Raw genomic sequence first — 20,566 nt, 5'->3', positions numbered from 1 at the left:
TATATGAGCACAAGCGATGCTGAATGTTCTGGATGACCTGAACAGGTCGTCCAGAAATTATTGAAAAAATCCATGATATGGTGATGGATGATAGAAGAGTGAAATTGCTAAGGCTATGGGCATCCCAAATGACCGCATACATAATATTTTACATATGAGAAAACTATCTGCAAGATGGGTGCTGTGCTTGCTCACAGTGGATCAAAAGCATCAACTTGTGAACTGTTGCAAGGACAGTTTGAAGCTGTTTCAACAGAATCCAGAGGAATTTTTGTATAGTTTCATAACAGCGGATGAAACATGGATTCATCACTACCAGCCTGAGACCAAGGAACAATTAAAACGATGGGTTGCAAGCAGGGAATCTGCACCAAAGAAGGTGAAAACCGTTTCTTCAGTAGGAAAGGTTATGGCAACCGTCTTCTGGGATGCTCATGGCATAATTTTCATAGACTTATTGGAAAAGGACAAAACAATTACTGGAGTGTACTATAAGTCTTTGCTGGATTGTTTAAATAAAAGAAAAACGACGACACTTGGTGAAAAAGAAGATTCTTTTTCACCACGACAATGCACCCGCTCACTCTTCTGCAATTGTGACCGCAAAATTCAATTTACACTACGAAGTCCTTTTGCAGCCCTTCTACTCTCCAGATTTGGCTCCCTCGGACAACTATCTGTTTCCAAATATGAAAAAATGGCTGGCTCAACATAATCCTGTTGAGGAAAGAGATTTTCATCAAACGATGAGGTGATTGCCGAAACAACTGCCTATTTTGAAAAGTTGGACAAATCATACTATATGGATCAAAAACTCGAGCATCACTGGACTAAGTGTATAGACCTCAAAGGAGACCAAGATGAAAAATAAAAAATGTTCCCTAAAAAAATTTTGTTTTCTTCATTTTTGCACCGACTTATCGAACAACCCTCATAAAACCGATAATTTGTCTAACTTGCCTGTTTGCTAAGTGAATTCTTCCCCATGAAGGATAATAAGTCTAATCTAAGCACTGATGAGGTACTGTTATTTTCAGTATGAAATATCTGTACTTTCATTTCATTAAAGTTAATTACTGTGGTTATCGTGTAATTTGTTGTTTTTAATCCAACACCTGTTCTTATTGGCTCTTTTTGCTCAGTATATAAGTTAGCTATCAACCAATAATGTATTGAGAAACATCTATTATTTTCATTACATCCCACACATTTTCATATGCTAATTAATTATAAAATTTGGAGGAATCTATGGAATGCATTATCACCAAAGGGAGTCTAAACTCGTTATAATTCTCGATCTATCTAAGGCAAAGGATCTGCTCTCTGTTATCACTGCCTTTTCTGAACCTTGCTTATTTCTCAGGCATCTCAGCTTTGACCTTGCCCTCAATCTTATTTTGAATTATGTTTGATAAAATCGTGCATGCATGACAGATTAAACTAATAGTTCTATAAAATATGGCCAGGAACGACAGAGGAACTCATTGCTTTTAAAGATTATCTTAATAATCAGCACAACATAAAATTCACTTTAGAACAGGAAGAACATAAAAAACTACCTTTCCTTGATATCCTAATAGAAATCAATGAAAAAGAAAACAGATTATCTTTCTCCATTTATAGAAACCCCACCAACACAGGAAGGTTTCTTAATGCTGCCTCACACCACTACCCCATGCAAAAAATAGGTTTAATACTTCCAGCACAGAAGAAAAGCGGAATGAAGAATTACATTATTTAACACAGATCCTCAAAAAAAAAAAAAAAAAAGACCTTGAACCTAAGATAATCAAGAAAATCCTCAGCACACCTCCTACAAGTTATCTCACAAAAGCAAGATTTCAAGAACACAATTACGTTTCCATACATCAAGAATGTTACAGACAAATTGGCCAAATTACTATACAAAAATAACATTAAAGTAGCTTTTCTATCGCTAGAAAAAATATCAAGATTTCTACATTCCCCAAAACCTCCACATCACCCTTTAAAAAAACCAGGTGTCTATAAAATTTACTGTTCCTGTGGCATCTGTTACGTAGGCCAGATGGAAAGATCAGGGGAAATTTGTATGAAGGAACATCAAAAAGATGTACAAAAAAAGGAGAGAACACAAATCAGGCCTAGCATCCTACACAACTTACACCGGCCATAATGAACTTTGGCATAAAACGAACATGTCTTATATTGAAAAAACTGCTTCACAAGAAAATTCAAGGAAGCTGCAAACGTGCTTAGAATCCCAACGCAATGCAACAAACACCAGGGCCTAATTCTACACCAAGTTAGGTCAGCATTCATAAAAAATATACCTAAGTCAGACCTCGGACAGAGTGAACGCAAACAACAAAACATGACAACATCCAGCATTGTTCAAACATAGCATGCATTAACGTATGTATAGATACCACATTCGGATTTTTTAATTTGATGAATAGTTAGACTGCCATAACAACATCTAATGGACTATTTTGAGTAATTTCTCATTTCTTGTGTTTAAACTGTTTAAACTTTTAGTTGCCTGTAACCCCTGAAGTTATAAGTCAAATAACATACGAAACTTGTCGGGTTTGTTTATCTTTCTTTATCTTAATAAAGATGTGGTCATAATGACACGTTTCTTAAATTGTCACAATACCAAAATCTTCCTTTTGAACTGTTAAACCACAGAAACCTACGCCTATAGTTTATAGTTCTTGCAATCCTTCATATCTCCCTTCTTGTGCAGGAGTGGTATGAACACTCATTTCTTCCAGTCTCTAGGCCATGATCCTGTCTTCTATAACTTTGTAATCAATCTATGAAACACTCTTATTCTTCCATCCATTGGGATCTTAATTAACCCTACTGTGATTCCATTTGCGCCTGGTACCTTACTGTTGTTAAGCTGTTTAACTGCTATTTCAACTGCATGCTTAAGTGGAGGATAAAACAAATGATAATTTTCCTGATGAGCTCTTCGAAATTTTCATTATCCTCTCTGCTGTACACAGTACTCTTTTCATCTGTTTTTGATTTCCAGTTCTTCTGTTAATAGTGCTTCATTATAAATTAAGGATGGTAAGAAATTATATTTTTGGTTTAATCCTTTATCCAAGTGCAAGCGAACAAAGTTTGCACCCGAAGTAATTTCAGGACTGGGCAACTTGTATATAGAAGCTAATGACTTCACATCACTTGTCTTAGTATCTCATAATGCAAAGCGCATATCCTTACAGACATGTACAATGCTATGCATTATGGGAAGGGTCACTATCCAAACCAGTTTCAATCTTTATTGAGGTCTTGTTAGTCAGAGCCAGAAGTGATACAAAGGTTGAAGTAATGCGGAAGTCATATTTCCAAATATGAGCAGCCTAAAGGTGTCACACCTTGTTATTAAACTACTCTGGATTAGAGATAGATGTTGGAAGTTTTTCCACTTGGTAATACTATAACTTAAAGATGCCAACAAATTATATTCTTAGTGTAATCCGTTATCCAAGTGCAAGCAAACAAAGTTTGCACCTAAATTAATTGGATCTGGCTCCCAGTGATGAGACTTCAATAAAGGTTGAAACTGGTTGGGTTCCCATAATCCATAGCATTATACATGTCTTTAAGGATATTTGCTTTGCATTATGGGATACTAAGGCAAGTGATGTTAAGTCATTAGCTTCTATATACGAGTTTCCTATTCCTGAAATTACTTCAGGTGCAAACTTTGTTTGCTTACACTTGGATAAAGGATTAAACCAAGAATATAATTTGTTGGCATCTTTAATTTATAGTATTACCAAGTGGAAAAACTTCCAACAGCTTCATTCTTGTCTTTGATAACATTCAATCTGAGTTTGAAAACTAGTGCTCCAGGTCACAAACTAAAGCAAACATCCTTTTATAATTAATTATACATCCTCATCTTATCTCTTCACATTTATTATCATAATAATTTCGCTTCTCCTGGATGATGGCTTTTCTGATGTCTCTATGTAATCTCTTAAATTCTTCAGTTCCTGCATTGCTGTTCCTACAACTGCCTTCTTTTGATCAAATCTCCCCTGTTAAATCTGATATCAATGGGTCTCTTGGCTTTCTAATTGGACCCAGATACATCTTGGATGTATCCTGTGTTATAATGATCTCCTTGCCAGAGCATTTCAGGATAAGTTTTCTGCACTAGCCTCGCAAAGGGCATTCAACTGTGTTGACTTTTCTTCTGTGAACCACTATGACATGTAGTCTATAGGTATGGGGCTGACTTAGAAGGTTTCAGAGTCTCAGTCTTATTTTGGAACTTACTAGCTGATGATCTGTAATACAGTCTGCTCCAAAACAAGTGTGGACATCAAAGATCCTTGCGATTGATGCGCATATGATATATGATCATGGAGAATAAGTTTAAGCATAGTTTATTAATAAGGTATTCAAGTAAGTACAAATATTATTTAATTTGGCTGAATATACAGATATCATTCATTACATAACTTTCATTTCTAGTAAATATAATAACAAAAGCATAAAACAGTTACCTCTGTTCTAGCTAAATCTACTCGAAAGAGAATCATTGCTTGCTGCAAGTGAGTACACCAATTGTTGAATAAATTCTGACGGTATTGTTGGTCATAATAACCTAAAAACAAAATTTAAAAATTTTAATTAAATAAGTAAAAAGCATAAACAAAAATTTATAGAAGTAGAAATATTTCAATGAACTCCATTAAACATTTCAATACATATTCCTTATTATTTTTTTTTAATTAATGACCTCTGACAGACAGTTCTTTTAAATTATACTACACCAGTTCCATGAATGGGTAGAATGCTATAACATTTAAAATTTTTTTTAAATTTTATTTTTTAATCAGACGCATAAATTAGAGGTTACCACATTTTTTTGTTGAGATGGCCCACGAGACCACACTTTGTGATATGCTACCATTTTCTTTTTCTTGGTCTGTAAATGTTTTACTAAAGTTTATGCTAGCCAATAGCTTTGGATAGAGAGCTGAAATCGTAATAACTGCCATTGGGAAATGAGTTTCCAGTTTTTAGCGCTTTCAAAATCAGTTCTGGACATGCTGATAGACTACTTGCAGCTATTTTGTGTTTTGGAATAAACAGAAAAGGAAAGCAAAGATTTCATAGATAATAGTTGAGTGGAATGGGAAACATGTTTCATATCAATAAAATGCTTCTATGATAAGTTTGCGGGAGAGGAGATAGTCTTAAAAGTCACGAAGATCTTTCCACTTGGCATTCTTATAATGCCAGACAATATGTAAATGGAAGTAACTGTGTGTGTGTGCGTGTTGCTCTACGGAAGCATTCAACAGTAGACTTTGGTTTAAATTGCTTAGACAACAAACATACAGAGTATATTTCCTCACAATATCTTCTTTGCTATGAGGGTTATAATGAGGCAAAAGTATAGATGTTTCGAGAGTGATTAAGGTTATTTGGTATTACAGTAGGCATGTCAAGAGTTTGTAAAAGATCACTGATGTAACAAATAATCTCAGCACCTCTACTTGTGCTTAGTAAAGCAGCTGGAGTTATAAGCATTAACATCTCCAAGTAAGATGACATCACTATTGGACTGGACCCAGTTGCACTGGATAAAAATCATAATTTACAGAAATCATATCAAAAAGTTCTATATGGCTCATGTTATTAGGGGAAAAAGATAATAACAAATGATTGACAGAATGGGCATGGGAGATTTTATCAGAATGAAAACATACACAAATGCCAACCTGTGAGACAAAGAGCATAATGTGAGGTAAGCAGTTGTTAAAGAAGCTGAAATTTGAGTTTCTCTTAGAAGTACATGTGGCACTGAAGACAAGAGGTGGAAATGAACATCACTAAGAATAGAACCATGTATATTTGTATACTGAATTTGAAAGGCTTTGGGATGTTTGTCTTTATATATATATTGTGGTGTGTGTGTTTTTACACGTACTGTTTAGAACATTTTCATACTGGGAGTCTTTCAGTTGCAAATTAGATTTTATAATTACAATGAGTTATTTACACATCTGTATATCATGCATTATTATTAATCATTTTTAAAAGGATTGCAAGTTGTAGAACAGGTTTCAATGTGCACAGCACATGCACAAACATTATTTCAAAATATGTATGAAAAATCATTTGAAATCATTTTGTAATATTTTCAAAGGGCACACAAAATACTGAAAACAAACCCCCAACTCAACATAAGAAGCCTGAATAGCAAAGAAATGGAGCTAGCTGAGGAATTAGATAAGTACCAGATCGACATAATAGGGGTGACTGAAACAAAAAAGACAAAAACTGGTGAGATCTTTCTGAGCAATAAATACAAAATGTTATATTTAGGCAATGACAATCAAGGAAAAGAAGGAGTAGCCATAGTATTCAACACAAAATACGAGGCTAATCTTCTTGAATGGCAGTCAGTCTCAAGTAGAGTAATGTGGGCAAATATGAGAATGGGGAACTGGACAATGAGACTTATTTGTGCCTATCCCACAGAAAGTTCTACTAAGGTAGAAGTGGAGGAATTTTTTGAGGTTTTAGAAAAAGCAACTGACACAATGAAAAAGGAAAATTTGGTCCTTGTTGGGGATCTAAATAACAGAGTAGGAAATGATTGTGAGACATACAAAAATATTTTGGGAAAATTTGGAGAAAAGAACAAAGCTAATAATAATGGCAAATATCTGTTGGATTTCTGCTCAGGACATGGACTGGTTATTACTAACACCATGTTCCAACATAAAAATGTGCACAAATTCACATGGATAGAAGAGGCAAGGAATAAGAAAAGTCTCATTGACTATGTTATTGTTAATAGTGATGTTTTCTCCCTGGTGCAGGACACCAGAGTGTACAGAGGATTTGAAATTGGGAATGTTCACTATTTAGTCTTGAGCAGGAAAAAACTGAATTTCATATTGAAAAGAATAACATGTAAGAAAGTTTTAAAGCGAATAAAAGTTGAGCAGCTCTCAGATGTGAACTGTAGACTAAAATACACAAAGATTATTGAAGAAAAACTGAAAGAGTTTGAGAACAGGAACCAAACCTTGGAGATTCAGTGGCAAACTCTGAAGAAAACATTGATTCTGCCAGAGAGGCGTGTGATGAGGTTGTCTGCAAAGATAAAAAAATCAGAACTCCCTGATGGACACAGGAAGTTAAAGAGGCAGTGAAGGAAAAGAAGAAAGCATACCAAAAGTTCCTATCAAATAAGTCAGCTTGTGCACTTAGAGAATACAGAGACAAATGTAAGAAAGCAAAACACTGTGTAAAACTAAATAAACAAAAGTCATGGTAGGACTTTGGCAAGAACATAGAAAATAAATATCAAGAAGGTGGTAAGATATTCTAGAAGTTGTTGAAGAAGCTTAGAAATGGAGGAAAGAGTGCTGTAAAAGGAGTTAGAGATGATATAGGTGACATGAAAAGAGGAGAAAAAGATATCCTTGAAGTATGGAGTAATTACTTTGAAAAACTGCTAAATGAAACAAGCAGTGATGACAGCACAGTGGTAAAAAACACTGACCAGGCATGCAGTCAGGAATACATATCCATACTTGAAGTAGAAAAAGCCATCAAAGGCTTGAAATGTGGAAAGGCAGCAGGAGTCGATGATATTCAACCAGAAATGCTGAAGTATGGTGGTATAAGAGTCTTACGGTGGCTGCACTGCATAGTTCAGAAAGCCTGAACAGAGGGACGAATTCCCGATGATTGGAGTAGAGCTCTCATAGTTCCCATATATAAAAAAAGGGAAATAAAACTGAATGTAAGAATTACAAAGGTATTTCTCTACTGAGTGTTCCTGGCAAGATCTATGCAAGTATACTTGAGAAACGGTTGAGAAGAATTGTGGAAGAACAGCTTGGTGAAGAACAAATTGGATTCAGGGCAATTAGAGGCTGTCAGGATGAGATCTTCACTTTACAAGAAATAGTCGAGAAAGCATGGGAATATAACAAAGATCTGTATTTATGTTTTGTCGATTTGGAAAAGGCATATGACAAGGTGCCAAGAGAGAAGCTATTCAGTACACTACAGTTATATGGTGTCAATGGGACATTATATCAAGCAATACTTAGTCTTTATTCGAGTTGTAAGTCAGCAGTTAAAATTGAAGGAAGTACAGGAAGATGGTTTAATGTTAAATCTGGTGTGAGACAAGGATGTACATTATCCCCTCTGTTATTCATTATCTATATGGATCACATTATGAAGTGGTATTAAACATGATATCAAAATTGGAGATGTTAATGTCAGCTCTTTACTTTATGCAGATGATGTTATACTTCGAAATAAATCCGCTACAAGTCTGCAAGATTCTCTGACTAAATTGAATAGCTGTTGTAATAGATATGGTATGAAAGTCAGCAATAAAAAGACAAAGCCAATTAAAATAGGCAGAATCATTGAAAATGTCAACTGTGTTGTGAATGGAGAACCTGTGGAACTAGTAAAACATTTCAGCTACTTAGGCATGATTTTTACTGAAGATGGTAAATTAAATATGGAAATAGACAACAGAATCAGCAAAGCTGGTATGGTGGGAAGTCAATTGAATAAATTCATATGGAATAAGAGAGAAATGACTTGGAACACTAAATTAGCTGTATACAAGACAGTATTCAACCAGTTTTAACTTATGGATCTGAGAGCTGGGTCAGAAGTAAAACACTTGACCAAAGACTAGAGACTGCAGATATGAGAGTCCTCAGAATGATTATAGGCATGAACAGATGGCATCAATACCAAAAAATGAGGATATTAGGAAAGAACTTGACATTGTCAGCATCCAGGAATGCGTTAGCAGAGCTAATCTCAGGTGGTATGGTCACTTAAACAGAATGGGTGAAGAAAGATTAGCCAAACAAGTGTTCTCTGCCAGGTTGTCAGCAAAACAACCCAGATGAAGACCAAGATATAGGTGGATTGATACGGCACAAAGTTCCTTAGATGATAGAAATATAAGATCTGATAATGTTGGAGTCTTGACAAGTAACAGACTGATTTGGAGGAAAATTGTAGATAGGAAGTTAGTAACGATGTAATTTTTTTCATGTAGTACTATCATATCCTGTACACCCCCTTGAAGGTACATGGCAGGAATTTGATGATGATGATGATGATGCACAAAATACTGATAGTATTCCATAATTAAGTACAAACTATTACTGGTTCCTATCAACAATTAATATCTGCCATGCCTTAGATATTTTCAGTTCTAAAGTTTTGATTTCAGAATGCACTAGCAACAATATCAATCCACCTTTGGAAGGAATTAGTTATCTTTGGAGTTTTTATCTTGCTGTCACAGAAAGCTTGTTTTCTTCACCTGCATTCCCTCTTTCTTACTTACACACACAAACATTATTCAAGTTTAATTGACCATACATTTTCTCAGATTTGCTCGGAATGCAGATTCTTGAAAGTCAATAATATCGATTTCCTTTCAAATATTTTCATATTTAATTTATTTCACCATCTGTTCATTCCCCTAAAAAATAGCAGAATGAACAGACGATATCAATTATTAAATTAGATGTGGCTTCCAGTTTTCTATTATCTTTTAATTCTATTCAATTCACAGGCATGCAAGTTAAAACTGGTTGAATACGGCAAAAATTCAAGTTTGGTGTTTTACCTAATTTTTTATTCAATATAAATGAATAAATTAATCATTCAATATAAATGAATCTGTTGTGAGGCCACACTGAAAAGTGAGGCCTCACAACAGAGATTCCTTACTATGTCTCTGCTATATATCAAATTCCTTGTAACTGCAATCTGTCATACTTTGGACAAACTGGATGCTATATAGAAAAAAGAATACAAGAACATCAATCATACATTCTTCGCAACAAATCCGATAAGTCTGGATTGGCGCAGCATGGGATAGAGACAAGCCACAACATTCTCTGGTCCAAGACTCGCCTTCTACACAGATGTCGCTATAAATTCAAACGCCTAATCAAAGAGAGTGCTGAGGCCCTTACTTCAACGTCCTAACTTGAATCGAAATGATTGTATATACTTGTCAAAAATATGGGAAAGTTTAATCCTGATAAACACACTAAAATTTTTTAATTGAGACCTTTAATTCTTACATTAGTCTAATGTTCTTTAATTGAATTTATAAATTAAGATTGTTATATGAAATTGTGAATTAATACCTATAATTTATTCATCACTCTGATGAAATTTACCCCTCTTTAATGTTTAGCAATGTAACATCATGTGACTCATTCTACTTTTGAATGATCAATTGTTTGCTTTCCACCTTGTAAAAGAGTTCCTATTAAGCCGTTGAGGATAGTCTGTTAGTTTCAAACTGAAATATTTGGCAAACATTTGGCAAATATTCTTGTGTTAACGTGTTTATAATTCTTGGTTATATAATCTACGAAGTACGCAGATTTAGATTATGCTAATTTATATTCGGCAATAATTATTTTCAATGCAATAAATTAGAACTCCAAATCATTCAACAAATTTTCTGTTGTTATTCTAATGTTTTGATTCGGAGGTGTATATCAAATTTGGCACAGCATTTATTCAGTATGCTTTATTTAAAGAATCCTGCAGACAAGTCAATTTATTTAAAAAAATGATATCTGCATAAAATTAAGAGAAGAGCAATATCTACTAATCTCATCAGTAAGTTGAGATATGCAACTTGCTTCACATATATGAAATTTTTCTGCATACATATTCTATTCTAAGTGATAACTTGCAACTAAAATAGGTTATATATTGCTCTATTTGCATCCTATATATACATTTAGCTTTTGAAGAGCATTTCTCTTGGCATATACCTTTTCCTGGATTTACATTCCTATGATTTCTCAACTACTTGTCTTAAAATCAAACACTGATTTCAACAACCTCTTATTTGTCTTGAATCCAGCTTGCTTTTTCCCACATCTCTTCTACAACATTTCTCAGTTTTCTCACTAAGTTTGCATGAAACTTAACTACAGCACCCAGTATGAAAATTCAGTTATCATTTCATTTTTATACATTTTTCTTTCTTATCTGAATTCTGATTCGATTCCACATTCCACATTTTTTCATACAGCCTTTGCTACTTCATGTTTCAAAACATGCTTAGATTGCATTTCTCCTGGATATCCTTCTAATGTTTATTGTATGTTTCTGTATCATTCCTTTTGTTTTATGCAAAAGATTAAGTGCTCTGAAGTAAGATGAGACTAGCTTTTTTTTTTTTTTTTTGTAATTATAAACAGAATACTCTATGCTATGTTCCCTTGGCTTTAAAAGTCAGTTGCATTAAGTGTGTATGCATACTAAATGCACACACACACACACACACACACACACACACACACACACACACACACACACACACACACACACACACACACACAGAGGTTCATAAAAGCAGACATGTCTATGTGACTCATCACTTGGTACACACATACGCCTAGTAGCAAGGCTTATACGTTGGTCATACATAACTGGTAATTAGTTTACGGAATTAACAACGCATATAAAGTATATTAATTAAAGGTAACTTTAATATGCAGAAAAATATGTCTCCTCCCTATTCACTAATGTCCCACTCAAAGAAACTCTAGAACTCATCCAAGCCAAGTTTCCTCCTGATATCTCAGCCCTATTTCAGTTCACAATGAACTCAGGCTATTTCGTTTGGCAAGGAAAGTTCTACAAACAGATAGAGGGGACAGCCATGGGTTCACCACTTTTCCCACCCTTCGCCAATTTCTTTATGGAGACCTTTGAAGAGAAAGCCTTAAATTCTGCCCCACAAAAACCCACTATTTGGCTTCGTTACGTGGATGATGTGTTCGCTATTTGGCCACATCGCTCAGACTCACTCCACTCCTTCCTAACACACTTAAACAACCAACACCCCAGGGTCCAGTTCACACCTTAGAAAAAGAGGAAAACAACACCTTCCCCTTCCTAGACACTTTATTCACCCGCCAGCTTGATGGATCTTTGGTTTTCTCTGTTTACAGAAAACCCACCCATACTGGCAGATACATTCACCAGCAATCCCCCCCCCCACAACAATATGGGGTTATAAAAACACTATATAACAGGGCAAAATTAAGATGACAAGGCCCTAACTACTGAACTAAACCACATCCACAACACTTTCTTAGCCAATGGCTACAACCCCAAAAAATCCAAAAAATACTCAAACCAGTAAACCACAACCCACCTCCACAATAAAGATTACACCAAATCTATCACCATCCCCTACATCCAGGGCACCTCTGAGCAAATAACCAATATCCTCAGAAAATATGACCTTACTTCTTGTTACAGATCATATAAAAAGTTGGCATCCCTTATCCGCTCTACCAAAGACCAACCACTTCCCCTAGACCTACCTGGTGTATACCAGGTCCCTTGCAGCTGCAAATTGTCCTACTTTGGCCAAACATGCAGAACAACAAATATCAGGATTTCAGAACACAAAGGCTACATCCGGTTTCACCAGTATAGCTGCTCTGGGCTGGCTGACCATGCCTTAGATACCCACCATAGAATTAGTTGGAAGAAAACAAAAATAATACTCTGCAGCAAGTTTAAATAAGAAAGATTATTCAAGGAATCTTCAGCAGCTCTAAAAAACGTTCCTAACCTCAACAAATTTGGGTGCATGAAACTACCCCCAATTTGGGAGACTTACATTTTGAGAACTTCAGCCCAACTGCCAAGTCAACCAAATTAGCCCATCAGAGGGCACCATTAGGACTTTAGGAACAATAGTAGTTTCTTGCTTTCTTCCTCATTTGCTTTTGTTAGTGCCTGCGTGCACATACCATATCTTTATGTTCCTGAAGATGGCAACGTGACATTGCCGAAATATAGAAGTTATTTATTAAAGTTACCTTTAATTAATATACTTTATATGCTTTGTTAATTCCGTAAACTAATTACCAGTTACATATAAGAGCCCCCGTGAGAAGTGTGTGATAAGAATACGTCTTGGTCTTTGTGTTGATAAATAAGCAGCCACTGTATTTTTTTAATATTGCAGTTTATCAATATAACTTCTTATTATATGCAATTTTTCAAGACGCACACCATATCTGGAAAAAGAAAAAGTTGTGCTCACTGGAAAAAAGTTTTACTTCACAGAAGGGAAAAAAATTTGAATAAAAATTGCAGAAAAATATGGCAAATGCAATTCAACCTGCTCATAACAAACAAACAAAAACAAAAGTAAGTTGCAGGAATTAGAAAAAGAAGGCTTGGATTTAGTCTTACTTCAATGATTAATCAAAAACAATCACAGGGAACAGCTGTCTCTGGTACAATATGAACACAAACAGATGTTCTGCATGATGACATTAAGAAACATCTTGGAATTAATAAAGCCAAAAATTGCATAATTGAATAAATAATATGAACTAATATGCAATAAGTGCCACAAGAGAGTAAATTAACATCAGCCTCTCCATATTCTAGTATTCTGAAGTGGTCTGACAATATCACCAGCCATAACAAAACGATTATTTCTTGTGGGCTCTGTTGTAATTTTATGCACATCATTATCCTGCATCATATCAGTAATGACTAGTCCAAATCCTGAGAAGAAATCTCAGGTACTTACATTATTATTAATAGTCCTTTTCTGTAGGTTTATGAATGATTGCTTAGTCTCTAACATGAGCCACTCCTCTCTCCCACCCTTGTTTTGTCAGTTGCCATTATAATGACTCAAAATATTCTGATTTTACAAGTCTTCTAGACTTATTAATTTCAAAAGAAATTATGAACAAATTTGCCAGCTTGGTTGACTGGGTTTAGCATATCTGTTCTACACCCAACCAGGTGTTGGTTCAAATCATGTCTTTAAGGAGGAAGATTAATTTCTTTGATGGTGTGAGATAACTGGAGAACTGAAAGGGGCTTGCAAAAATTTCGTAATTGGTCTATGGAACAGGGTTTCCAGGTATATAATCTTTTTTTTTTTTTTACTCCCACCAATGAAAAAGAAAAAAAAAAGGGGGGGGCTATGAAAAGTGTATGGGAAGATATAAAAGAGCAGGCCATATAGTTACCACAGCATCTAGAATATCAAATTACATGTCACCAGATGTGTATAATGAGAAAAGGACACATTACAGCATGAGCTAGCAGAAGATGGATACTATTTTACATGTGTGGGAATATGTAAGAACAGGTACCATAAAGTTAGCACAACATTCAAAACATCAAATCACATGTCATCAGATATGCTGGTAGGCATATAATGAGAAAGGGATGCACTATTACATGAGCTGGCAGAAGATCTTGGCACCTGCACAATAGCATTTAGTGAGCAAGCACGTGCAAAATATTTCTCAACTCAGCAGTAAAAGCAATTTATAATTATGATTTAATGTTGTCAGAAGACCTCCCCCTCCCCCCATTGGAAGCACCTACAAGCACAATTAACATATATTAAAAAAAACGTTCCATTCTTCAACACAAACAAGTAGTGTGAAAACAGACTTATGTTATGAAAAGCAATAGGGTACATGCTCATTCATAAAAAACATGTTTTAATCACAGAAATTAACAACATTGCCACCCAGAAATTAATGTTGTTTAGCCACTTTTGGCTGCAATAACTGCTCTAATATAATGCACTGTGGAAGATTTAACTATTTTTTTCATTTACATTTAGTGGTAGTATTGTCTTCAATCACTACACAGCTCAACTGGTATTGATGATGCCCTTTGGCTGAAATACCTGGGTTCAAATTCTATTTAGGATGTAAGAACTTGTATAAGACTTTTCAAATGACGGCAAGTTAGCTGGTTTCATACTGAGATGGCAGAGGTTTTCTCTTGGTTTAATTGATCGACTGATTTGGGGTTTATGGTGCAAGGACAGTTAAAGATATACTGCTCCAGGACACAGTAACAGCAGTATACAGGGTGTTCATAAGTAAATAAATAAATAGTTACAAGGAGATAAAATAGTGAATAGCATAAAATATATGCACAAAGTTATTAGAACATAAATGAGTAAATAAAATGTATGTACAAAGTTTAGTATTTATTTACAATGAGTTGTGTACATACATACAAATCCATAATCAAATGTTTTTGAATAAATTGATGTTTCTTTTAAAAAAATCTATACCATCTATACAGTCTGATACCATCTGGCAGAGTGCATAGTGGCCAGATAAGTAAAAATGTAATTTCTCTCCTGTGTGAAGTGCTCGCACTCAACTACAGTATGACTAATAGTAAGACAAGTGTTGCGTTTCCCACACACAGGTGGGTCATCAGCCATCAGTAATTAAGAATGTGTGAGATGTCTGTGACCTAGGCTCCACATAGGTCACAGACATCTCTTCTTTTCTTCCTCTCTTCTTTTCCAACAGCCTTAATGTCAGGCTAAAGCTCAATAGTTTGTTTGTCAGTGCTTCCTGCTAAGATTATTGCAATTGTGTATTTAAATTTGATTTTATAACCTGTGTGTAGTTGATATAAGAGACCGTCAAACAGCAAATTGAGAAAGTATGAGCTGATCTAGTAGCTGCATTTCTGATGTCATTTCCCTTAATTCTAATGTGGCTGGAAATCTAACATACCCGAACATTGAAATTATTTGTACAAGAGTTGAAGCACTTCACCAAGCACTCTAAGTGGATTATACACCAGAGAGGAAACAGTTTCTCTGGGAAATGGTTTTTCTTCCTACAAAACAGGAAAATAGACCATAAGAACACATGCAATTAAAACAAATAATGGCTCCAGTCTGAATTTCTTCAGTCTCATAAAAACACTAACAAAGCAGGTCAATCTTGACCATGTCCTAATTCTGCGACCCAGTTCAATCACACAAATGTTCTCTCCAGATCAGTTTGGGGATATGTGCTGATCAACAAGTTATTCTTCTCTGACCATGTGCTTGAAATCACTGCTTTGTCGTATGAAAAGTATATTGTATTGAAAAATGTAACAATTCTCTCAGAAGATATTTATAAAGAAATAGCATAACTATATGTAGGCCTCAAACACGAATATATAGCAAAATATACAAGTGTCACAAATGGCTAGGTCTATACTTGAGTGTGAAGATCCCGAGAACAGGAACAACATGCAATTTATGCATCACACAATTAAGGTTTTATTTTTTAAGAATATGCCAAAATGTAACATTTATTTAATTTCCAATTACCATTTTAAGTTCAACTTAAAAATTAATATTTCATCAGCACATTTTATCTGCATCCTTGCTGGTCAAGTGAACATCTCTATTATCCAACCAACAAACTGCAGATTTGAGTTTCACTCTGCTAAATATCCTCAGGTAGCATGCAAACTTCAGTGTCCAGTGTGAGACCATAATCCTACTCACTACACTTGTTCCAAAACTTAGAGATGAACATTGTGCCTGAAAATTACACTGCAAATTCAGACAAAGCTTGTGACAATTAGTATAACTGACAATTTTGAGTAGAAAGTAGGTACACGCTCATATTTTCTAATCATGTGCAAAGGGGTCATATGTGGTAGCACTCAACAGGATAAAAGGTAAAGGGATGATTATGTTAGATAAGCAAATTATTACTAAGCAAACTGTGTTAGATGATTTCATGCAGGGAAGAATTATTGGAAAACTTGAAGAAGGCCGCAGAATTACTGATATTGCTAGAGTTTGAAATTTCACATAGCACTGTATCCAGGCTCTGGGAAGTGTTTGAACGTGTTCCAGACATTTGTTTAGGGGTCATCCTCACTCTACCACAGGGCACGAAGACAAATTTTTGGTTATAACATAACCAAAACATAATCAATGCATCACAGATGCATTGATTATGTCAATCTGCAAGTTGGCTCCATTCATGTACAGATATCTTGACAAACTATTGTAAGACACCTGCAACAAGTAGGCTTATAAGCTCAAAGGCCTGTAGTGTGCATCCCTTTATCCAAAGCTCATTGTAGAGCATGTTTTCAGTCGTATTGTATCCATAGAAACTGGAAAAGATGGGCTAATGTGCTCTTTACAGATAAAGACATTTTAGTCCTTCCTCCAGTTCTAGCCACCCAATCTGGCATGAAAATAGTACTACTTACCATCATGAGAATGTTGAAAGGGCAGTGCAGGGTTCATGGTTAATGGATGCACCGAGCTATAAATGCTGGAAAAAGGGACTATGATGGGTGAGCAATATTGCAACGAAGTTCTTCAACAACATGTTCGATTGTTCCATGGTGCTGTAGACAAAGAATTCATTTGAAGAATTGTTTGCCTACTTCAAAGTGGTGTGACAATATCACACCACATCGTACATGAGCAGTGGAGTTACTTTTGGAAACAAAGGATATCAATCAAATCCAGTGGCCAGCATGCTCCCCAGATCTCATCTCCATGGCACAAACTTTGGACACAATAGACAGACACATTGCTGCTCGAAATCCCTATCCAGAAAACAAACAAGGCCTTATCCTTGTTCTCAACTCCTGAATCACTTGGTGCAGAGAATGGTATGATATTGTGAGAGCTGCATCGCAGTTTGGGGTGGACATATTCCATACTAAAATGTCTGTCCATATAGTTTTCTGTAAGCACTGTACATTGTAAATGAATTGAAAATGTAAATTGAAAATTGAAAAATTAAAAATGTATTGTAATTGAATTTGTATGAAATTTATAACACATTTTTGTGTAATATAATTAGTATGCTGGAAATAAATTTATGTCCACATTTAGCTGTAGTCATGAAAATTTTTTCACATACAGGTAAAAGTGTAGTTCAACCTTAGCTTTTGAACAACAGTGTATATGTCTAAAGTAGCTTGAAGAAGTGCCAAGTTTGGTCTCTTCCGTAGGGTTTCTATATTATCTAATCCAATCATGTGCTAATGTTCTACATGTTTATAACCTTTGGTGGTTGTATTTCACATTAAATTACAAAAACAATTAGTTGACCTTCCCAAAAAGCAAAATAACAAACCTGCATAGGCAAGGAATGCCGAAGAAAGAAGGACATCTCCTGCAATTGTTGCCATTTGATTTTTGAATGTTTCACTTGTGGCTTCCCATCTCTGCCTTTCTGAACTCAGGCTTCTTAAAAGTGCAATACTTCTGTCCACCTGCAAGATTACATTAATGACTTGTGCTTAAGTAATAAAATTGTGAAAAGTATCAGATAATGCTTAAAATTAGTTGTCATATAAAATACAAGTGGTATGAAACAGATACTTAGTGAAACAGTCTATATTTAATCATGAGTAATTTTACGAGTACATTAGTGGATCAGAGATCAGCAGCTTAAAAAAATACTAGCACATAAACAGCAGATGTAAGTAGATCTAAGGAAAGTGTATTTTAATGCAAGCAATTTAATATTTAATTTTCATTAACTTTCAAATGTGTGAAACGATTTTCAACTTACAAAATTCTTTCCAACATGGCACGTGCATGCACAAACCAGCATATTCTGGCCCAAGTATAAGACAAGCTCTCATTGTCTTTTTCAAATCATTTGAAAAAGATAAAATCTACATTTAATTTAACAGATATGATAAGAATATTATTCCATGTCTGATCTTGATTATTATGTAAAACCAGTACTAACCAAAACATGGTTAATTCTCCATTTCTTATATCAGCACATGAGTAGCCATCAGAAATTGAGAGAGAGTGAGTGAAAATAAATCAGTGTTCATAGTTGTCTGGCATCGCTCAGAAGCATAATCAAAAAATAAATAAATATATATATATATATATATAAATGAAAGTCAATCAGAACATTAAAATGTAGAAGACTGACATTTTCAGACTGTCACAATAGTGGGGGTGTAGTGAAAGGTAATTATACACAAAAAATGCTTGTTTGCCCAAATGGAAAATTGCACATCTGCTCCTTAACCAAAAAGATAGGGACTCAATTTCAACTGCTGTTGGTGAATGTCTTTTTTTTTTTTTTTTTTTTTTCTTTTTTTTTTTGGGGGGGGGGGGGGATTTCATTACTCAGTGTGATATACAACCCTCTTGATTGCTGTGGTCATACTGCACCAGTAAATGAACAAAACAGTATAAAAGTTAAATGATAATAAAATATGAAATAAATCGTCATCATCATACGTATCAAGGATTTAGGCCTAGTATGGCCTGTTCTAGCCTTAGAAGTCATCGTTGAATCGTTTAAGAGGACGTCCTGGTTTTCTTTTTCCTAATGGCTTGTACTTTAAGGCTTGTTTTGGTAATCTTTCTGTTTTCATTCTTTGAACGTGTTCCATCCATTTATGTTTATATTTTTTAATTTTTTCAATTACTGGTTCTTGGTTTAATTCTTTCATAATATCTTCGTTTCTTTTGTGATCAAATAGGGTATACTTTGCAGTTTTTCTCATAAACTTCATTTCTGCTGTTGTTAATCTTTGTTTGTCTTTTTGTTTTATTGTCCAGATTTCGCTTCCATACATTAAGACCGGTAGGGCTAATGTATTGTATACTTTTAGCCTGGTTTGTTTTTGAACTAGGTTTGGTTTAAATATAGAGTTAATTATGCCTGTTATTTTTAAATATTTTGCAATTTTTATGTTTATATCTTTTTCATTTTCATAAGTGATCATACATCCTAGGTAGTTAAATGAATTCACCTGTTCTAAGATCTTGTTATCTAATACTATTTTAGTTCTTGCTGGATCTTGTCCTTTAAAGGCCATAGTTTTTGATTTTTCCATTGATATTATCATACCATAATCTTTGGATATCTCATTTAGATTTAAAATAGCTTTCTGTAAGTTATCTTCAGAATTTGTAAGTATTATTTGGTCATCAGCAAAGAGGAGAGTGTTTAAGTTAACTGTAGGTGAAAGTTTAATTCCTTGATGTAAATTTTTACTCCATTTTATTATTATTTCATTTAAGTAGATATTAAAAAGAGTTGCTGAGAGGGGACATCCCTGTCGGACCACTTGGGTTATCTCTCTTGTATATGATAGCTCGTGATTTAATCTTATTTGTATTTGATTATTTTCATATATACTTGTGACAGCTTTTAGGATATTATTTGGTATTTGTCTTTCTTTTAATATGTTAAATAATATGTTTCTTTTAACTTTGTCAAATGCTTTTTCAAAGTCAATAAATGCAATATGTGTTTCTAAATTATATTCTCTTCTTTTCTCTATTATTAATTTTAGGCAGAAGACTGGGTCTATACATGATCGTCCTTTCCTAAATCCATTTTGTACCTCTAGAATAAAGTTTTCGGAATATTTCATTAGTTTGTTATTTCAGATTCTGCTATATATTTTGTAACATGAATTTAGTATACTTATACCGCTATAGTTTTTAGGGTCATCTCTATTACCTTTCTTAAAGATAGGAATCACAATTGCTTTTTTCCATTCTATTGGGGAGGATACCAGTTGAGTAAATTTTATTTAAAAATAATAGGAGTCTTCCTTTGAATCTTGTTCCTGCGTACTTATATAGTTCTGAACCTAGCTTATCTTCTCCAGGTGATTTTCCGTTTCTTGTTTCTTTCAGGCTGATTTCAAATTCTTCTTCAGTTATTTCCTTTTCATTTTCGTTAATTGTTTGCCA

The 20,566-nt window shown here is 34.6% G+C and overlaps 1 protein-coding gene across 1 annotated transcript in view; it reads right to left on the bottom strand.

Moving 5' to 3' along the window:
- Dhc64C (dynein heavy chain, cytoplasmic) overlaps positions 1-20,566 on the bottom strand; it is a 1,087,706-nt gene that overhangs the window by 314,347 nt on the left and 752,793 nt on the right. The window contains exons 65-66 of the mRNA XM_090398628.1: positions 17,964-18,102; positions 4,512-4,612 (exon numbers count right to left, since the gene is read on the bottom strand). Of these exons, the coding sequence (XP_090254754.1) occupies positions 4,512-4,612; positions 17,964-18,102 (240 nt within the window). The remainder of the gene's footprint in view (positions 1-4,511; positions 4,613-17,963; positions 18,103-20,566) is intronic.

Source organism: Typopeltis vanoorti, chromosome 10 (genome assembly GCF_054136105.1).
Source record: "Typopeltis vanoorti isolate ZY-2024b chromosome 10, IOZ_Tvanoo_1.0, whole genome shotgun sequence".
In the NCBI taxonomy this organism is placed as follows: domain Eukaryota; kingdom Metazoa; phylum Arthropoda; class Arachnida; order Uropygi; family Thelyphonidae; genus Typopeltis; species Typopeltis vanoorti.
The sequence above is the reverse complement of the archived record's forward strand: the minus strand, read 5'-3'. Positions and strand labels throughout refer to the sequence as shown.